Here is a 23,305-nt window from a genome sequence, read left to right on the forward strand (position 1 = left end):
GTACTCAATACACAATTCCGTCTCCAAGAGACAATAGCCGTTTCCTGTGGCTTTGTACCACTGAGGGGCCAGGACATTCCAAACCCCTTTGTGAATTCTGCATGTCTTTCTCTCATTTCCTGGGTCTCCTGACCTGAATTAATAGCGATCTTGCGATTCTCAAAAAGGAGGGGGCTACTTTGTACCCTTCGAGTTGGGGCACAGGAGTAACACTGCATGCTTGCTTTCAGTGACTGACGTACAAGAACACCTAGATCTTCCTAACTTGACTCCATTTAGATAATAATCTGCCTTCCTGTTCTTACCACCAAAGTGGATAACCTCACATTTATCCACATTAAACTGCATCTGCCATGCATCTGCCCACTCACCCAGCCTGTTGAAGTCACCCTGCATTTTCATAACATCCTCCTCACATTTCACACTGCCACACAGCTTTGTGTCATCTGAAAATTTGTTAATGTTACTTTTAATCCCTTCATCTAAATCATTAATGTATATTGTAAACAGCTGCGGTCCCAGCACTGAACCCTGCGGTACCCCACTGGTCACCACCTGCCATTCCGAAAGGGACCCGTTAATTGCTATTCTGTTTCCTGTCAGCCAGCCAATTTTCAATCCATGTCAGTACTCTGCCCCCAATAACATGTGCCCTAATTTTGCCCACTAATCTCCCAAATGGGACTTCATCAAAGGCTATCTGAAAGTCCAGGTACACTACATCCACTGGCTCTCCCTTGTCCATTTTCATAGTTACATCCTCAAAAAATTCCAGAAGATTAGCCAAGCATGATTTCCCCTTTGTAAATCCATGCTGACTTGGACCAATCCTGTTACTGCTATCCAAATGTGTTGTAATTTCATCTTTTATAATTGACTCCAGCATCTTTTCCACCACTGACGTCAGGCTAACCGGTCTATAAATCCCTGTTTTTTCTCTCCCTCCTTTCTTGAAAAGTGAGACAACATTAGCCACACTCCAATCCACAGGAACTGATCCTGAATCTATAGAACATTGGAAAATGATTACCAATGCGTCCACGATTTCTAAAGCCACCTCCTTAAGTACCCTGGGATGCAGGGGACTTATCAGCGTTCAGACCCAATAGTTTATCCAACACCATTTCCTGCCTAATATAAATTTCCTTCAATTCATCCATTACCCTAGGTCCATTGGCCACTATTATATCTGAGAGATTGTTTCTGTCTTCCCTAGTGAAGACAGATCCAAAGTACCTGTTCAACTCATCTGCCATTTCCTTGTTCCCCATAATAAATTCACCCATTTCTGTCTTCAAGGGCCTAATTTTGGTCTTGACTATTTTTTTCCTTTTCACATACCTAAAGAAGCTTTTACTATCCTCCTTTATATTCTTGGCTAGTTTACCTTCATATCTCATTTTTTCTCCGCGTAGTCTTTTTAGTTATTTTCTGTTGCTCTTTAAAAGTTTCCCAATCCTCCGGCTTCCCACTCGTCTTTGCTATGTTATACTTCTTCTCCTTTATTTTTATACTGTCCTTTACTTCCCTTGTCAGTCACAGCCTCCCCTTACTCCCTTTAGAATCTTTCTTCCTCTTTGCAATGAACTGATCCTGCACCTTCTGCATTATTCCCAGAAATACCTGCCATTGTTGTTCCACTGTCATCCCTGCTAGGGTATTGTTCCATCGAACTTTGGCCAGCTCCTCCCTCATAGCACCATAGTTCCCTTTGTTCAACTGTAATACTGACTCTTCTGATTTTCCCTTCTCCCTCTCAAATTGTAGATTAAAACTTATCATATTATGGTCACTACCTCCTAATGGCTCCTTTACCTCGAGGTCCCTGATCAAATCCGGTTCATTGCACAACACTAAATCTAGAATTGCCTTCTCTCTGGTAGGCTCCAGTACAAGCTGTTCTAAGAATCCATCTCGGAGGAACTCCACAAACTCGCTTTCCTGGGGTCCAGTACCAACCTGATTCCTCCGGTCTACCTGCATGTTGAAATCCCCCATAACAATTGTAGCATTACCTTTGCAACAAGCCAATTTTAACTCTTGATTCAACTTATACCCTACATCCAGACTACTGTTTGGGGGTAATACAAGGTAATAGTCACCTATAACACGACAGGCTTCCCCGTTTCTCCGAGACATTCCAAGGGGTTTCCACCAAATTCACTATCATCAACACCCTGACGGTTAAAAAAGCTTTCTTAAAAACTTCTTAAAATCTTCAAAATGATATTAATCCAAGTACTGAAATGAAAACGGTTCAAGTTTGAAGATGCAACTGATCAGAGGCAAGGTATTCCACAAGTGACTTACATCCTGATCAAATTGCTGTGCACATCTGTACAAGACTCAAACACCCTGCAAAGACAGCTCTCAGATAATACTTCAGGAGACAATCAGAAAACTCATAATCTACAGTGTCCATAATGTCTGGACTGCCCAAAATACAATTAACACCTTGAAGAGTATCTTGACTTGTCTGTTGAAAAACATCAGGACAAATCTAAATACAAAATAAAATAATTAAGCAGAAAAATGACACTATTGGATCCAACAAACCATATATTAAGTGGAAGAAAACCCTACCTCTAGATAGTTGAAGGATAAGGTCCAACAAAACCTGTGACCTAAAGGACAGATTATGTAAGGAGTCCAGGTAATACGCTAACAAGGTGATAAAAATGGCATGCATTAGGAACACCCATGGCACAAACACCCAAGTTCCACCACATTGAGAGCAAGATCAGACAAGAGTTTATCCAAATATAAAAAGACAGTAATTGTCCATATGAAGATGCAATTCAAAAACTCCTCAATCAAGACTTATACCTTAATGTGGCTGGCCTCAACTCCAACCTACAGTACAATATCCCATTCAATCTTGCCACACCTGGACAGTGATAGTAGTGCCAAGTGGCAACAATGCCTCTAAACCAAACTGTGTAACTGTTGAAATTCTAAAATTTGGCACACAGGAAATTCAATCACCAACAGCATCTTGCAAATCTAGAAGAGAGGCACACATCAGGGGATCTCAGAGACTAAGTAATTGTGATCATCTTCAAGGAATCCAAATCTGTTAACAAGTCTCCTTGCCGTTCGTCTCCAGGGAAGTTACCACAAGTGTCCTTCATGACCACCTCTTCCTAGTGAAGAACTAGATTCTGTTCACTTAAGGCATAATGAACATCAGTTCTATTGTGCGACAACTCAAAAGAAAATAAAAGGAGCAGCTTCAAGTACCATGCAGTAACTCAGTATACAAACATTCAAAGGCATAACTCCAAATTATTGTTGACTTACTTATTGCAGAGAAAGAAGAAAAAGGGTCTCATACTAAACATCCACAAAACAGATTCTCTCTAAATTTCCTCCCCCCATACAACTACACCCCTTGAAATTAGTGCCCCATGAGAAGACTCTGAGAGCATTTTACATTGCAGGAAATGCCACTCAGCAAATAGAGGTATTAATGATGAAATCGCCTCTTCCTGTAGCTGTCTGACGGAATAAAAACACCTTCAAAGATTAAGATCACCAGGCAGTAGTGATTTCCTACAAACTTTGAAAATATGGTATTGGTTTTTTATTGTCACGCATACCAAGATACAATGAAAATAGTATGTATACTATTCATACAGATCGAATCATTGCACACAGTGCACTGAGGCAGAACAAGGTAACCAATAACAATACAGAATAAGCTGTAACAGCTGCAATAAAGTATCATACAGGTAAACAATAAAGTCCAAGATCATAACAAGGTCGATTGTGAGATCAAGTGTCCATAGAAGAGTACCATTCGAGAGTCGAATAACTGGGATAGAAGTTGTCCTTGAGCATGGTGGGATGTGCTTTCAGGCCTTTTTATCTTTTGCCTAATGGGAGAGGGGAGAAGAGAGAATGTCCAGAATAGGTGGGGGATTTTGATTATGCTGCTGCATCAAGTATAAACAGAGTCCATAGGGGAAGGCTGGTTCCTGTGATGTCCTGAGCTGTGAACACAAATCCCTGCAGTTTCTTGTAGTCATGTCCAAAGAAGCTGCCACACCAAGCCATTATGCATTCAGCTAAAATGCCTTCTATATGGGTTGATGAGGACATGCCAAATTCTTTAGTTTCTTGAGATGGTAGACGTTTTTGTGAGCTTTCTTGGTCGTGATTATCAACTAGTTGGGCCAGAACAGACTATATTATTGAAGTTCACTCCTGGGAACTGGCTCTAAACCTCAACACCACTGATGCAGACAGGAACACACACATCTCCCTCCTTCCTTAAGTCAATGAGGTCTTGAAGTCTTCCCCCTCATCTGGTCTCACCTATCACCATAAAATCATAAAACACAGAAGCAAAATTAGGTCATCTGGCCCATTGAGTCTGCGTTGTCATTCGACAATGGCTGATTTATTTTCCATCTCAAACCCCATTCTCCTGCCTTTTCCATGTAACTTTTGATGCTCTTACTAAGCAAGCGCCTATCAGCCTTCACTTTAAATATATCCAATGACTTAGCCTCCACAGCCACCTATGGCAATGAATTCTACAGATTCTCCACCTACCTATGGAATAGGTGAATCCATAGATTCAGCTGAAGAAATTCCTCCCCTTTCCTGTTCTAACAGAATGTCCTATTCTGAAGCTGTCACTTTGGGTCCCAGAATCTCCCACCACTAAATGTACTCTCCATGTCATTGTATCCAGGACTTTCAATATTCAGTAGGTTTCAAAGTTCAAAGTAAATTTATTATCAAAGTACGTACACCATATACATCTTTGAGATTCATCTGCTTGCACGCAGCCACAAGACACAGTAACACAATAGAAACCACGATAAACTACACACGACAAAGACCGACAAATATCCAAAGTATGAAAAAGGAACAAATCATGCAAATAATAGAAAAAGTAAACAAGTAAAACACAGACCATGAAGTGTCACCAAAATGAGTCCACAGCCATGGAGCCAGTTCAGCGGTAAGGCAAGTGAAGCTGGTCTCGGATCCTGTTGGCTGCAGATCCTAACTGCAGCGTCCATTCAGTGCTAAGGAGAATGAGGCTGGTCCAAGAGCCTGACAGCAGAAAGGCAACAAGTGCCTCAAGGTGGACCCAGGACTCCTGCACCATCCACCCTATGGTAGCAGCAGGAAGAGAGGGAGAGGGGTCAAACCCAGTCAAATGGGATGGGCTCAGGTGGCGGTCGGAACTCAAATGAATGTCTTTCTGTGACATTTACAAGCAGAGTCAGGTCCCTTTGAACATCAATATTATTCAGTTGTCATGTTTAATAAAATATTCTGCAAAGTGGATGACCTAACATTTTTCCTATTATATATTCATCTGTCATGTTCTTGCTTATTCACTGAGTTTGTCTTTATCCATGGCAAATCTCTTTATATCCATCTCTCTATGCATGACTCCAGCTAGTTTTATATCATCAGCAAATTTGGAAATAATACTCAGTGGCCACTTTATTTGGTACACCTGAACACCTGCTCATTAATACAAATACCTAATCAGTCAATCATGTGGTAGCAACTGAATGCATAAAAGCATGCAGACATGATCAAGTAGTTCAGATCAATCATCAGAATGGCGAAGAAATGTGATGTAAGTGACTTTGACCATGGAATATTTGATGGTGGCAAATGGGGTAGTTTCAGTATCTCAGAAACTGCTGATCTGCTGATTTCACACACAACAATCTCTAGAGTTTACAGAGAATGCTACAAAGAACAAAAAAAAATCCAGTGAGTGTGAATTTTGCGGGTGAAAATGCCTTGTTAATGAGCGAAGTCAGAGGAGAATGGCCAGACTGTTTCAAGCTGACAGGAAGGCACAGTAACTCAAATAACCAGACGGTGCAATAGTGATGTGCAGAGGACCATGAACATACACTCAATAGTAACTGAGTGGCCACTGGGTACATCCTGTACCTAATAAAGTGGCACTCACTGCATAGTTGGAGCCCAGCACATAGTTTGCGAATGGGTGTGGGCCAGATATCAATCCCAGTAGAAACCCTTAGTTACCGCCTACCAACCTGAGAACGGCCTGTTAGTTCCTACCTTTGTTTATTGTCTTTCTTTTTTTCAATCCACACCAGTTTAATTCTCCAATTCCACATATTCCACAGATCATAAACATGAGAATAAAATGAAACAGGTATGGGAGTAGGTCAAATGCCCCCAAGATTGCTCCACAATTTGAGGCCTGGCCTCAATACACTCACTTCCTTGACCCCTTCAGTGTAAGAGTTTCTATCTCTTCCTTGAGTATATTAAATAACTCTGCATCCACAGCTTTCTAAGGTAATGAACTCCACAACCTACTCAACAAAAAAAATTCTACTTGAAATGTGTTACTTTTTTATTCTGAAATTATGTGCAATAGTTCTAGATACTCTTATTAGGGAAAGAAATCTATCAGCATCTACCCTGTCAGTCTCTTCCAAAATTTTAAGTCTCGATTTTATCTTTTGTCAAAACTCCATTAGTCCAACCTACAAATCTTTTGCCCAGGGATTCAGCCACTGACCTTTTGTAAAGAAGAGCTAATATGCAGATGCTGGAATCTCAAGCGACACAGATTAAAGTTGCTGGTGAATGCAGCAGGCCAGGCAGCATCTATAGGAAGAGGTACAGTTGACGTTTCAGGCCGAGACCCTTCGTCAGGACTAATTGAAAGAAGAGGTAGTAAGAGGTTTGAAAGTGGGAGGGGGAGGCGGAGATCTGAAATGATAGAAGACAGGAGGGGAAGGGATGGAGCTTCGAGCTGGAAAGTGATTGGCAAAAGGGATACGAGAGGATTATGGGAGGATCATGTTTTACGTTTCATGTACTAGGGTCCCAAAGCTTTTGTAACCACTGTATTTTGAAGTTGCACTACATTTAAATAATAGCTTGATTACCTACTTTTCTTTCCAGAGTAGGTAACCTTACATTTTGACTCAATCTGCTATTCCTTGCCCACTCTGTCCTTTTACAGGTTGTGTTCTAGTGTTTTTGTCACAATTTACATACCCATCAGACTTTGTGCCAGCAAAAACACTTGATTCAGATCATTACATTAACCTCCAGTGTGGAGCATTATCAATAGCCTTTCAGAAATCTATATATACTACATCAACTAGTTCTTTCATGTCTACTAGACACATCCTCAAAAAGACAAACAGAAGTTCCTTGTGTAAATTCATCCAATACAGAAATTCTACTGCAAAACGCTTGTGTGTGTCTTACAAGTGAACTGAAGCCAAAAGTCATTTGAACTCCCTCAGTCCGTGGGTAATATAAATACTCCAATAATCTGGTTTACCAGGGACTTTGGTGGTGCTGAACCAGCAGTTTCCTGGCCAGTGGATATTATTTTATTAATATCCCAACACTTTTAATTCACCTTAAAAATGGTACACAATATTATATTCCAGGAATTTTCCAGGAATACAAAGAGCAACCGTGCAAATACAACCATAAGAATATATAACTCATGTGAACATAGGGACGGGACTTGTGAAGAGTGGTGACAAGTGATGATTGATTCGGTGGTTTGAGCTCATGCTAATGTATTGGCTCACTTACCAGAGCATTTTATATCAATGGAGTGGGTATAAAAGTAGAACAGTCAGTGGGCTCAGTGGGTGTTTACTGAGACCTCATCGATGGGCTGGATCGCAGACGGCGCCACAGATTGGCAGAATGGGATGTTCACCGCAATATTTTAATGCTTGCTCTGTTCTGTCCTAATAAATGAAGTTTGAAACAGGGAAGGGGAATTTACGTTTTCCTGTCTTACCAGCGGATCGCGAACCTTTAGGCGTAACAATGTTATAAGGAATTCGCTGATTTGGTCTTTGTCATAATGTTTGACATTTGGAACCTCCTGAGTATTCAATTGCGTACCCTTTCTCAACAAGTAGTTGACCTTGATCTCTCAATCACTCCCTTAAACTAATGGTAACTCTCCCCATATTCCAACATGGCACACGCCATCAAATGAAGCTCCAAACACTGCTTCTTACCAGCAACACCATGTTTTACTGTCTTGACCCTCCAACCTGCAGACTCTCACCAATCTGTCCTCTTCCCTGGGAACAGCCAGAGTTTCTCTGCTAGGTTCATATCAAAGGTAGAGAAATGGTTTTTTTGAAAAGCAATTCATTTTGCACACAATGGCATAGGTATCATTGATTTAAAATATACAGAACGGAATTGGTAAGTTCAGAAATGGGCTCATGCAGATGTACATAGTGGCACAGAGGAGCACAGGACCAGTGAAAGCAAAAGACAGATTCCGAAAAGAGCAAAAATGCAACAGTAAAATGCAACATCAACTTTAAAACAGGATTTTTAAGAAAATAACAAATTATAACAAAGAGACAAAACTAAAATCATAACATGACCACAAACTTACGAAAGGATTGAATAAGATGGTTTCCTGTAAGAATGAGAGTACCGTGTCACAAATAAATGCAAGGTATTTAGAACAGAAGAGAAAAAACATCATGTACGGTGATATGTAAAGAACCCTGGAAGTTACTTCCAGTATTGGATAATATAGAATCTATATTAATAACAAAATTCAGATCGTATAGATGAAGCAATAAAGTGTTGGAAGAACATTGTAATGTGAATAAACTTGATTAGATGTGTTTGTATGGTGGTAATCAGTGAAGGAGACCTTATATTTCATCCAAATGACGTCCTTACTCATGTCAAGTTTTTAAGTTCTTCAAAATGTCTATCTAAAACATGTTACCTCAGTGAATCATTTGTTCAAGAAATTTCATGACGTTTTAATACCAGTGAGATAAAGTGGTAAGCTCACCACTTCCAGTACCATCTAGTTGTGACAATATACACCCCTGCTACTATCGAACCTCGTATTTTGTATACTGGTTTGAATACTCAGATTTCTATGCTAACAAAAACTCCATCATCTACATGCAACCCAAAAGGTGTCCAATTTAGGAGGTTAACTGGCGGCTGTAAATTGCTACATATAGTGTGGGTGGCAGAATTAATGGGAATCTGAGGAGAAAAGGCAACAGGGAAGTGAGTGGCTCTATGAACTGGCACAGATTTACAAATCCTGCATCTTGCAGACATACTTCTTGGCACCAGTCATCTCACAAGAAAATGTCACATTTCAAGGTGTCACCCTTTTAAGAATCGAATTTAGTGAATGCTGATAACTTCCATTTCAGCTAATTGAGCATTCAGATTAGGAGACTTAAATTTCTTTTTTGGTATAACCATTGATCAAGGAACTGAGCAAAGAAAAACATTAATGTAAGCCACAATCTCATATTGCAAATTGCAGGAATTACCAAGCTTTCACTTGTTTGTGGCATGAACCAATCAAGTTGCCTCTAAAATTCTGTATAGTCTGAGATGCCATCTTGTGGTATTTTCACCTAGTGAAAATTTGTAAAGGAAATGTTTAAAAAAATCTCACGAAGAAAGTAACAGTACATTGAAAAATCATAGAATTACTTGTGTTAATGTGGAAAATTTTTCTCTTTACAAGCAACAGGAGCTACATATCAATAATTTGATTGAACTGCTGTCATGTCAACTTTGCTCCATCTGCTGACTTTAACAGCATCAGTCATGACTCAGATGGTAGTACTCCCAGAGAAAGAAGACTTCCACATTAGACACTTAAGCACAAAAGCTTTAAGTAAAACTTGTCAGTAGAACTACTAAGGGTACTTGCTGTCAAAAAGCTTTTTACCAGAGGAGAGTCAAACCAAGGTTCCAGCTGCCCTTTAGAGTGAATGCAAAAGTGCGGTGCACAACAAATGGGCCTCAAGATGTATCTGATAGCCTGTCTGAATTAATTACCTGCTTCTGTGAGCAATAGGCCAAATATATGCTACTCCCTGCCTGCATTCACCTTCAGGAAGATTCTGTAGCTCACTGCTAATCAGCAAATATCTATTTAAAGGGCTTTCCAACAAGGAAAGGTATGCCCTGCCCTTCCCGAGAAATACTTTCTAGTCAGCTAAGACATATCCCTCAGCTTACCAGTTGTCAAAATTGTCAAAAAAATTAGAATATTAATGTCTGACATTCATAAAGATTCTAAAGTATTCAAAAATGAAAAATAAATATTACAAGTAAAATAACTCAATTTTAAAACTACTTTAAATAAAATCAATGAAATTCACTAGAAAATGCTTAAACTATTTTTCTTCAGTTTAAGTTCATAATTAATTCAAAGAAGTGTTAATTATTTTAAATAACTCTCACATATACATCTTTTTTTCCCACCTGGTACAGGTTTAGCACTCAGACGACTATATTACCACTGGAAAAATGTAGGATGTTCTGCCCATGGAGTACATGAGAATAAATATTGGTGTACTATCTAAAGGTAAATTTAATTACTGCTAGAGCCTCCTTTAGTACTAATAACCTTCAGCAAACATTTCCTGTAGCTGCTGATCAGACTTGCACAACATCGAGGAGGAATTTTAGACCATTCCTCCATACAAAATTGTTTCAGTTCATCAATATTTTCATGATACCTTGCATAAACAGCCCTTTTCATGCTACAACATCTCAATTGGGTTAAGGTATAGACTCTGACTTGGCCATTCCAAAACACAAATTTTCTTCTTTTTAAACCATTCTGTTGATCAACTCTTGTGCTTCGTATCTTTGTTTTGTTGCATCATCCAACTTCTATTGAGCTTCAGGTGACAAACCACTACCCTGACATTCTCATATAAAATGTCTTGACACAATTTTAAATTGATTGTTCCCTCAACAATTGCTAAACAAACCCTGAGGCAGCAAAACAGCCCCAAACTCTGATGCTCCATCCACCATGCTTCACAGTTGGGATGAGGTTTTGGTGTTGGTGTGCAATGCCCTTTTTCTGCCAGCAAGTTCAACTTTTGTCTCATCTGTTCACAGAACATTGTCCCAGAAACATTGTGGAACATCCAAATGGTCTTTTGCAAACTTTACATGCACAGCAATGTTTTTTTTGGAGAGCAGTGGTTTCATCCATGGCGTCTTTCCATTCTTATTAAGTGTTTTTCTTATAGAGTACACATGATCAGAGACTTTAGCAAGTTCTAGAGATTTCTGCGGGTCTTTTGCTATTATCCTTGGGTTGTTTTTCACCTTCTTCAGCACTGTATGTTGTGCTCTTGGTGTGATCTCTGCAGGATGCCCACTCCTATGGAAAGTAGCAACAGTACTGAGTTTCCTCCATTTGTAGACAATTTCTCTTAATGTGGTCTGATGAACACTCAGGTCTTTAGAAATGCTTTTGAAGATTTTTCCAGCTTCATGCATCTCTGCAATTCTTCTAAAGTTCTCTAAAAGCTGTTTTGATGGAGGCATGGTGCACATAAACAGATCTTTCTCAATAAGAGCAGACTCGTCAGTAACCTGATTTTGTGTGATTTTTTAAAACTATATAGGGCATGGTACCTCTACTACCCACACCTCCAATCTTATCTCATTGATTGGCACACCCGACTCCAAATAGCTTTTGTAGAAGGCATTACCTCAGAGGTTCACATACTTTTTGAACTTGACTATGACTGTTTAAATGGTGTTCTCAGTATTGACGAGAAAAAAGTATAATTGTTTGTGTGGTATTAGTTTTGGCAGATTTGGTTTGTCTATTATTGTGACTTAGATGAAGATCAGACCACACTTTATGAGAAATTAACGCATAAAAATAGGTAATTGTAAAGAGTTCACAAACTTTTTCTTCCAACTGTACCTAATTGTAAAAGCAGACATCCCACCCTGCAAAAACTCATTTCAGGAAGGTAGCACCATCAATTTGCGGGAGACTCCGGGTACTTCCGGGAGAGGTGGGATGTCTGCAATAGAGTAGCTCCTTAGCAGCTAGCCAGCTAGTTTAAATAACGTTAGCTATGCTAATGAACGAATGACACTTGTTAATCTCACCTCAACATGTCTTTTACAGTCTTAACCCACCATGGGCAATAGAAAAGTCACTGTTGCAAACTGTTGCAAAGCAGTGAGCAACAGTCATTACTTTTGACCCCTATTAGGCAGGGGTACACTTTAGTGTAGTCTGGAGTGAAGTACGTTTTATATTTTCTTTTTTGGAACACTCTCTTGGCACTCTCTCTCTCTTTCTCACACTCTCTTTGCTCTCTCTCTCTCTCTCTCTCTCGTGCTCTCAAAAGAATCGATTTCCGAGATATTGTATATAATTTGCGGACATCAGGGAGCTGCTATCAATATGCGGGAGGCTCCCGGAACTTCTGGGAGAGGTGGGTGTCTGTAAAAAGCATGATAAATGGCCTGATCTCCAAGGATTTCTGCTGCCACTGAAATACAAAGACGAGGCCATAGTGGTGTTAGGGCACAAGATGACTGGAGAGGGTCAAGGATGGGAGGCTCAAATTTGATTAAACCTAGTCTCATCTGAATTGCCAGATTTTCCCCCCACACTGAGACAAAAAAACTTAAGAGGTTAAAAAGATTTAACAAGCTGCTAAGTAACAGCAGGTCCAGATGCTAGACAGATAAATTTTACAAGAGCAAGTTTGCAAAGGGGATACGCTAGAGAAACTAATAAAAATTTGCCTTATAGCAACACCTGCACTGCAAGCTTTGTTACTTAGTGCATTCTGGTTCTGCAGGACATGATGCAGATAGAAACAATCAAGCAACAAGAAGTAATAATTAGCTGACGTTTCTGAAAATTGAAAAATCTTGATGCACCTTCCAGCTGTTTAAAGCACAAATTCTCCTCTATCCCCATTATTAATTTTATGATCCCAGCCCCCTCCTTTGTGAGAATCGCAAGAGCACCCGTCGAAAGGGGGGGGGGGGGGGGGGGTCAGTAGACCCAGTCAGGGAGAGAGAGAGAGAGACGTGCCAAATTGCAGGTACCACCAGGGATACAGAATAAAGACAACAGCGACTATTGTCTCATGGAGACCACGTGAAAAGCCCTCGGGCAAGGTGGGCTGGTTGAGAGAGAGATTGCATCATCACAACCTGATTGACACCTGCGACCCCGTGAGGAAGTATAAAGGAGAGTCTCAGGGGGACAGCCCCTCAGACGCACCAAGAAGACACGAGAGTGTCCCGCAGCAGCGGGAAGCCATTCTGAAGGAAGCCACGTGCGTTAGATTCCGGGATTGGAATTTGTGGCTGGAATCACAGAAAACCGCTTTAACTAACATCGGGGACAGGAAACCAACGCTCCCCTGATTTCACGGAAGATTCATCGAGACTCGGCAAGTTCTTTCTCTTCTGCCCCCCAATCTCTCTCTCTTGGTTGCCCCACGTGAAACACAGCGATTTTCAAAGGGCTGAGGCCGGCAGCCTTCTGAGTGACTTTTATATTTCCAACGGACAATCTATTAACCCCAGACACCAGCAGAGCTCACTTAATAATGATGATGATTAATATACCCGCGCTTTAGATTGAGTGTCGACAATGTGCACTATCTGAATGTATGTATTAACCCTACTTTTGAGTCCCTTTACGAATAAAACGTTTGAAAATAGTGACAACAGACTTCAACAGACCTCTCTATCTTTGCTGGTAAGTTATCCAGTTACGGGATACGTAACATAATATAAACAAATCACTCAAAACCAAGCTAGGAATACTTCTATATTCATTAAAGTATTTGCTACACTCCAACTGAAAATGCAAAATAAAAAAACCGTCAGGCACCTCAAAACCTGTAGATATCGAAACATAACTGATGATTCCAGATTAAAAAACCCGATGAGTTGCTCAGAGCATTTCAAAATGAATCTGAAAATACCACCAATGCTTTCTTTATAACTGAAGCCATATGTTTCAGTGATATGAAACCAAAACTGCAGTAAAATGGGAGTGTATATGCTACGAGACTTACCTTTTAGTCGTTCTAGTAGATCAATCTGTCCAGCAGAAGCCAGAGTCAGATCCTCATCTTCAATGCTACCCTGCAGTTGCTTCAGGACTTCCTGCAGCACGAAGTGAAGCACAATCAGAATGGCTATAAATATAACAAAACCCAACGTACAAGATAGGCTGCACACTGCAGAGCAGCCATACACTGGAGCCTCCAACTGCACACTACACCAGCAAGAGGAGTTGCAACAGAACTCATTTGTGGCCTCCTCATGTTTCTACTTCCAGAGGAAACAGAGGTTAAATCTAGAACCAACAATTCACATACTTGTAGTGAATCAGCACTTGAAGATGATTTTCACTGCTTTGGCTGCTACTAATTTATCTATAAATTGAGTTACGATTTGAACTGGCCATACTGTTATTGTACCAATATTTCCAGTTTCTTAGTATAATGCTATACTGTGTTCTGATTCTTTCCTTAATTACCCATAAATTGTTATGTGAGGTGAAGGAAAAATATTCCTAATACATTTCTGGTAAAATACATACCCAAAATACAAGCAACAACCTACTTAAGGAACTCAGCAGGTTAAGCAGTTTCCGTGGGGGAGGGGGAGGAGTTCTCAAGATTTCAAGTTAAAATGTCAACAATTTCTCCCCCGATTCTAACACCCATCCCCACGGGTACTACTCAAACCTCTGAGCTCCTTCAGCTGACTGATTGCTGCTCCACATTTCAGCATTTGCAGTCTCTTGGGTCACTGATGGAAATACAAATTCAATTACAGCCGAAAATAATCAAATAGGCTGTTGGATTACTGTTTTTGTATCAAGAGAATGAGGATACAAATGGGTGAAAAGCCCTACTGAGAACACATGCTTTAGAACACACCGTAGAACACTGTGAATAAATCCGTGTACCAAACTCTAAGAAACATATCAATCAGGATTGAGCCTGTTTTTTAAGCTTAGCTGAATAAACTTAAAAAACAGACTAAAGCTGAATTAGATAAGATTTCAAAACAAATTAAAAACTTAGATAATATTTATGTGATTTCCCCTAATATTGATTTATTCAAACAAAGGGTAGAACTTCAATCACAATCTAACCTATTACTAACTCATCCCATTGAAGGCTATTTGCTTAAGTTAAAGAGCCAATTTTATATGTTTGGAGATAAAAATAACAAACTGCTCGCACCTCAATTAAAAATGGCCACAGCCAAAAGGCAAATTTTGAAATTTTGTAGGAAAGATGTTACTCTGGCTTGGGAATATGAAGAAATTAATAAGATTTTTATACTGAACTTTATAAATCTCAATGTCCATTAGATTCTTCTGAAATAAATGCTTACAAAAGATTGCTTTTCCTAAAATTTCTGTTGAGGATCAAAAAACTCGATACCCAAATTAATGAAGCCGAAATTCATAAAGCTATTTTTTCAATGCAGTCTGGTAAGGCCCCTGGACTTGATGGCTATCCTGTAGAATTTTATAAAAAATTTGGAAAATTGGTCTCTCCGTATATGTTGGAAATGTTTAAAGATTCTTTTGTAAAAGGTGATTTACCCTCTACTTTCTATAATTCTTAAAAAGGATAAAGATCCTACTGACTGTGCCTCATATAGACCTATTTCATTATTGAATGTCGATGCTAAGATTCTGTCAAAGATAATGGCCAATTGGTTGGAGAACTTTGGAGTAAAATTATTTTTAAAGATCAAACAGGCTTTATAAAGGGTCGTTATTCTTTTTCAAATGTTTGGAGACTATTTAACATTATATATTTGTCCTCTTCTAAAACTCCACAAAGCATCGTCTCTTTGGATGCTGAAAAAGCATTCCATCGAGTCGAATGGAAATATTTATTTAATGCTTTAGACAAATTTGGCTTTGGTGTTAATTTTAATAATTGGATTAGAATGATATATAAAGCTCCTATTGCTACTGTTGTCACTAACAACCGTAGGACTCCTTTTTTTCAGTTTTCACGGGGGACAAGACAAGGTTGTCCTTTAAATCCTATGTTATTTAATTTAATATTAGAACCCCTTGCTATTGCTCTTCCTGAAGCTAAAAATATTCATGGGAGTTTTGTGAATGAGACCATTCATTAAAATTTCTTTTTACGTTGACGATTTATTGGTTTATATATCTAATCCCGAAGAATCTATTCCTGCCTTGCTAAAATTATTCAATGAATTTGGAGATTTTTCAGGATATAAAATAAATTTTAGTAAAAGTGAATTGTTTCCTTTAAATGAATCTGTCTCTATATATGATAATACTCCTTTCAAAGTCACGGATTCTTTTAGATATTTTAGGTGTGAAAATCACTAAAAAATATAAGGATCTTTATAAAGCCAATGTTGTTCCCTTGGTAGACTCTATGAAGTATTATTTAGTAGATTGAGTCCACTTACATTTTCACTTGTCCATCGCATCCATATAGTTAAAATGATGATTTTACCAAAATTTTTAATATTTATTTCAGAATATCCCTGTTTTTTTGACTAAGATGTTCTTTGATCGGATTGATTCTATTATTTTATCTTTTATTTGGTATAATAAAAGACCAAGAATTAGTAAATGTCACTTACAAAAGTTGAAAAAGGATGGAGGTCTCGCTTTGCCTAATTTAAGAATGTAGTACTGGGCTCTTAATATGCGATACATGTCCTTTTGGTTATATTGGGTTGATAAGAATGATCGGCCAATTTGGGTAGACCTGGAATTGAAAGCTGTGAAACAGTTTTATTTAACCTTGTTATTGGGAGTTGCTTTACCTACACAATTAGCTAAAGTTGCTAATTTAAACCTATACCCCATGATTAAGCATTCTTTACAAATTTGGCTCCAGTTCTGCAATTTTTTTAATCTTAAAAAATTTAAACTTTGTAGTTTAATATATCAAAATTACTTTTTAAGCCTTCGAGTGATCCAGTTTTCTTACTTTGGAAAAATTAAGGTATTAATTATTTTTTGGATTTATTTAAAGAAGATAGTTTGACTAGTTGATAAATATTCTCTTTCAGACTCACGCTTCTTATAATACCTTCAAGTTAGACATTTCTTACAAAAATATTTAAGTAATTTTCCTTACGTATTGGAGGCTAACCTGTTAGATACTATTATGAATATGAACCCTTCAACGACAGGTTCTATTGGAAGAATTTACTATTTATTATTACAATGGGATAAGCGTCCTTTATTTAAGATTAAACAAGATTGGGAGAAGGAACTCAATTTGACTTTTATGACGGAGGATGGGACATGCTTTCTGAAGCTGGATAACTCTTCTTCGATCTGTGCTAGTCATTGACTGATTCAATTTTAAATTGTACATCGTTACCATTTGACGAAGGAGAGACTGTCTAAAATATTTCCTAATGTTGATAGTTATTGTGATAGATGTAAAACTGAGACAGCAACACTGACGCACATGCTTTGGTCTTGTTCTATACTGGAACAGTTCTGGAAGTCAGTTTTTTCGACAATTTCTAAAACACTTAAAATTAATTTACAACCTAATAAATTAACTCTGCTTTTTGGAATAATTCCTCAAAATATCCGTGGTATCTCTGTGTCTGACCAACATGTTATTGCATTTGTGACACTGATAGCTAGGAGGGTCATTTTATTGAAGTGGAAGGATACATCAGCTCCCACTTTGTCACAATGGTTCTCTCAAGTAATGCTATGTCTCAGTTTGGAGAAAATTAGAAGTCAAACCTATGACCTTTATTAGATTTTGAGAAAAGATGGGGTTCAATTGCTTGTCATTATCATTTGAGTTAATTGATAGATTTCCTCCACGATCTAATTGTAAATTTTTGTTATTTCTTTTTCTTGCTGGCATTTTGATGTTTATATTTAGAAGCTTTTTGTATGATGCATGGCTTCAGGGTTGTAAACCTAATGGGTTCCCCCCCCCACACTTTTTCTGCTTAGTAGGGTTTTTTTATTATCACCAAAAAATTTTCAATCTTTAAAATAATGTTTTTTTTCCTTGAGACATTGTAAGTGTTGCTTACTTCAATGTACTCGTGTTATTTTTGAATAAAATAATAATTATAAAAAGATTTGAAAAAAATCAGGATTGAGCACAGGCTGGCACCTCAAATCCAAAATGGGTATAACATTTCCATAATCTAGGTTCAGTGTGATGTGATGAAAATTTTCAAGACATTAAGAGAAATTAGTTCCATTTTAAGGTAGATCAGAATCAGGGTCATTGCATAAAGAATAAGGAAACACATCTACTTGCAAAGAGTGGTAGAAGTTTGGAATTCTTCTTGGATATTAAAAGGATTGACAAGATATGAAGTTCATGCCTTGGGGCAGTGGGCCGTATCTCAAATAACAGTGAGTCGGAGTACATAAAGGATACAGAGAGTCTGGTGACATAGTGTCATGACAACAAACTTTCCCTCAATGGTAGCAAAACAAAAGAGCTACTCACTGATTGCAGGAAATAGTGTCGTGCACATGTTCCTGTCTACATCAACAGTGCTGAGGTTTAGAGTTCCCGGCTCCCAGGAATAAACACCTGTTTTGGACCAAACATGTAAGTGCCATGGCAAAGAAAATTCACCAATACCTTGACCTCCTCAAGAAGCTAATGAAATCTGGCATTTCCCCTTTAACCCTCACCAATTTTTATCAATGCACCATAAAACACATCCTATCTGAATCCATCATGGCTTAGTATGGCAACTGGAGCTTTGGCAGTGTAGTGGTTAACGCAGCCTATTACAGCTCAGGTTGAAGTTCAATTCTGACATAATATGTAAGGGGTCTGTACGTCCTCTATGTGGAATGCACAAGTTTTCTCTGGGTGCTCCAGTTTCCATCCACAATCCAAAGATAGGTCATGGTAAACTGTCCTGAAATTAAACTAGGGTTAAATCAGGGGTTGCTGGGCATCATGGCTCAAAGGGTCGGAAGGGCCTATTCCGTGCTGTATCACAATAAGTAAATAAACAAACAAGCAAGCAAGACTGCAAGAAACTGCAGAGAGTCATGGACACAGCTCAGCACATCATGGAAGCCAGCTTCCCCTCCATGAATTCAGTCTACACTTCTTGCTGCCCCAGGAAAGAAGCCAATTTAATCACCACATCCCATGGACCCTGGACATTCTCTTTTCTACCATTCCCCCCCCCCCCACCATTCCATCAGCAGAAGACACAAAATCCTGAGAGCATGTACCACTCAACTCACCAAAGACAGCTTCTTATCTTGCTGATTTAAGGCTATTGAATGGTCTCCTAGTATGGTAAAATGGTCTCATTATACTAGGAGACCTAACTATCTTCTTTTTGTGACCTTGTACCTTAATTTTTTGCCTGCAGTGCACTTTCTATGACTTTATTCTGCATTGTTACCTTATACAGTACTACCTCAACGAACTGTTGGAATGAAATTATCTTTATGGACGTATGCAAGACAAGTTTTTCACTGTACTTTTGTTCTTGTGACAACTACAAACCAATTCAATCCAATACTCTGATGAAAGATCATCCACGATTTAATGGATGGGAGTGTGTATGATGATCTGCAAAGATTACCCATTTCCATTTCTTACATTCTTGTGACAAGGCAAAAACTAGCTTTGTATCACACCAGAGAACAAGAATTTATTTATGGATACTTATGTTAAATTCATATCTTAACTACATGCAATACTCAAGACAGTTGGTTTCTTACTAAATCAAATGAGATGCTTTTTCCCAAAAGCCACTTTCAGCAACAAAGGCTACTTTGATTCAAGGCTCATCATTTACAGGAGATTGACAATAACACAATTTGTTCTAAAATACCAACATAAGTGCTGTTGGAAAGTGATGCTTAAACAGCACCTCTACAATTAATCTGATTTGGAGGACATCAGGAAACCTCTCCAATACTCATTTGCCAAAGCTTGAAGGTGAAATATTTTGAAGCTTACAGTGTAAAGCTTTCTTCTTTCAGACTTCAGGATGTCCCAAAGGATTTCACAGCCAATTTGTGCAGAACAAGCACAAACATAGACCAATTTCAGGATTAAATTTTGACAGAATACAGAAGATAATTCCTGTTTTTTCCTCGCCATATTGTGTACCTCTCACCTGCCCTGAGAAACCAGCCAAGGCCATGGATTAGCCTCCCATCTATAAGATTCACTCCCTATAGATGTTCCATCAAATTATGAATTTCAATTGGATAACCACTGGCATTCAACAAGTTACCATAAAAGATGGACTTACTGTGGCAAATATGCAACAACAGAATTAATTTTTGAATGGAAAGAAAATACACAAAATTTTTTGAGCATAGTAATCTATTCAATTCCTTCTTTGATATATCCAATGACTTAGCCTCTATTATATTCTATAACAAGGAAGTCTTACAACCATCAGGGAGGAGGTACAAGAGCCTAAAGACACAATGTTGTAGGAACAGCTTCTTCCTTCCACTATCAGATTTCAGAACAGTCCAGGAACCCATGTAAACTACATCACTAGTTTTGTTCTCTTTTTGCACTATATGTTTTATTGTAATTTATATTATTTTTTTATGTATTGCGCTGTACTGCTGCTGCAAAACAACAAATTTCATGACATATGCCAGTGATAATAAACCTGATGCTAATCCCCCATCCAGGGAAGACATCCAGCCTTTCCAGTCATGTCAGAAATTGTATTTCATTTCGAGAGAATCCTCTACTTCCTCTAAACTCCAGTGAATGCCAGGCTATATGTCCCAATCTCTCTTATGATAGTCTTGTCATCTAAGGAACCATGCTGGTATACTTTTGATTGTATTCCTTCTATCCAAATGTATTCTTCTCTAGAAAGTTGATCAAGATTCCACACACTACTGATGATGTAGTCTCACGAAGGCCCCATATAATCAGTGAGATACATTTGCTTCCATACTCAAAACCACTCACAATGCAGGCTAACATATCATTTGCCTTTTTAAATGGCTGCTGCATTTGCATCCATGATTTCAGTGACTGGTATATTTAAGTAACCCATATCAGTTGCATATGGGTATCTCACAGTTTCTCACCATTTCTATAATACTGCACCTTTGTTTTCCTCCCAAAGTGGAAAACTTCACACTTACCGGTTATATTGTCTTTATCATATATTTACCCATCAATTGCTATTAGTATATTTGCATCTTCCTCATCTCTTCATCCCAAACAGATTGCGTCATCAGCTCATTTAAAAATAATAAATTGAATGATACCTCACTGGACATTGCCTGCCACTGCAAGACCCACTTACTTCTACTCTCTGTTCTCTAGTTGTAAGACCATAAGATCATCAGATTTAGGAGCAGATGTAGGCCATTCAGCCCATCAAGTCTGCTCTGCCAATCATGGCTGATCCAATTCTTCCAGTCATCCCAATTCCCATCCTTCTCCCCATACCTTTTGATGCCCTGTCTAACCAAGAACCTATCTAACTCTACCTTAACTGCACCCAATGACTTGGCCTCCACAGCCACTCATGGCAACAATTTCCACAGATTTACCACTCTCTGACTAAAGTAATTTCTCAGCATCTCTGTTCTAAATGGACTTTGAAGTCGTGCCCTCTTATCCTAGACTCCCCTATCATGGGAAATAACTTTGCCACATTTAATCTGTTCAGGCCTTTTAACATTTAGAGTGTTTCTATGAGATCTCCCCTCATTCTTCTGAACTCCAGGGAATACAGCCCAAGAGTTGCCAGACGTTCCTCATATGGTAACCTTTTCATTCCTGGAATCATTTTTGTGAATCTTCTCTGAACCCTCCAATGTCAGTATATCCTTTCTAAAATAAGGAGCCCAAAACTGCACACAATACTCTAAGAATGGTCTCATGAGTGCCTTATAGAGCCTCAACATCACATCCCTGCTCTTATATTCTAAAACCACTAGAAATGAATGCCAACCAACTTTCAACCCATGTGAATATACATATCTCCCCTACACCACACACTTTAATTTTGCACACTAATGTCTCAGGTGGGACTTTATCAAAGGCCTTCTGAAAAGAAGTACTCTCACAATAGAGGTCTAAAGGCAGCTCTTCTTCAAATCATATATAAGAGAGGAACCATCTAATCTTGGTTAACTAACAGCATTGTAATAGTGTAGTAAAATCAATTGCTGATTTTGGTAGTAAACAACAAGTGTCAACAGTTAATCCATGCGTAAGTAAGGTGAAGTTCCTCCTCACACTTTATTTGTTTATCGCATCATGTGGGAATCTTGCCATTTCTTTAGCGTTTGTCTGTTTTACAAGGCCGAGTTACTGGTTCGACACTCAACCCAGCATGCAAAGAAACGGCCGGATTCAAACACAGGACCTCTTGTTCCTACGTCCAGGTGCGGATACCACTACACCACCGGCATAACAATACTTAAATGAACTAGCAGTAAAATAGACCTTCACAACGATTTATACCTAAATGCCACCATATTGTTCAATTATACCTATTTTCATTAAGTATTAAACATATTAATATGTTCAGGAAGCAGTAAGGCACAGTTAAGAGCTGCTGCCTCATAGCTTCAGCAACTCAAGGTCAATCCTGACCTCAGGGGGTGTTTGTGTAGAGTTTGGACATTCTTCAGATGACTACATGGGTTTCCTCTGGGAGTTCCAGTTTCTTCCCACATCCCAATAATGGAGATAAGTTCCCAATAAGTTAATTTACCACCAGTATGTGCAACTGATTGGTAGAATTAGGAGGAGGTGGGGAGGGGGGTAGAAGTGGTTGACAAAAATGAGGAAAGTATATAAAAGTGGGATTAGGGTAAACAGATCCTTGGTGGGCTGAAAGGTCAGTTTCTGTGCTGAATGATGACTAACTAAACAATTATACCAACAATGCAACACTCAAAAAGGAGGAAAATCTGCAGGTTTCTGTTCACAACCTCGTAGTGAGAATCTAATATCTGGTCCTGCTCTCTGACCAGATGGGAGGAAGATGGCAGCTACTGACAGGAGTGGAAATCGAGCGCAATGAAGTTGGACTTCACCTAAATGCTAAAAAGACACAGTAAATGGCATTTAACTACGACAAAGGTACTCTCGAAACCGTAAACTATGATACCGGGTCTTTACCATTCCCTCCAACCTTCAACTCTCTGAGGCAGAGCGCTCTGTCCTCAGTAAGGGCCTCACGAAGGGTCCCCTTCACCCACACCTCAGTGAGTTCTGCGTACGCCATGACGCTGAACTCTTCTTCTGCCGGCTCCGTCTCCAAGCTTACTTCTTTGACAAGCACTCGCCTACCCCTACCGATGACCCCTTCATCCGTCTTCAACCCTCCTCCTCTTCATGGACACCCCGCTCTGGTCTTCTGCCTGCTCTGGATCTCTTTTTTTGATCTACTTTCAAATCCCTTAGTATCTTTCCTTTCAGTTAGTCCTGACGAAGGGTCTCGGCCCAAAACGTTAACAGCGCTTCTC

The 23,305-nt window shown here is 39.0% G+C and overlaps 1 protein-coding gene across 9 annotated transcripts in view; it reads right to left on the reverse strand.

Annotated features, from left to right (window-relative positions):
• Positions 1 to 23,305, reverse strand: part of LOC132393988 (adenomatous polyposis coli protein-like) — a 124,738-nt gene that overhangs the window by 50,999 nt on the left and 50,434 nt on the right. For 8 of the 9 annotated variants that reach the window (XM_059969519.1, XM_059969527.1, XM_059969520.1 and 5 more), the window contains one exon: positions 13,869 to 13,959. The exons of the other annotated variant lie outside the window; for it this stretch is intronic. In XM_059969519.1, the coding sequence (XP_059825502.1) occupies positions 13,869 to 13,959 (91 nt within the window). The remainder of the gene's footprint in view (positions 1 to 13,868; positions 13,960 to 23,305) is intronic. 9 annotated transcript variants of the gene reach the window in all.

This window comes from Hypanus sabinus, chromosome 5, assembly GCF_030144855.1.
Source record: "Hypanus sabinus isolate sHypSab1 chromosome 5, sHypSab1.hap1, whole genome shotgun sequence".
In the NCBI taxonomy this organism is placed as follows: Eukaryota; Metazoa; Chordata; class Chondrichthyes; order Myliobatiformes; family Dasyatidae; genus Hypanus; species Hypanus sabinus.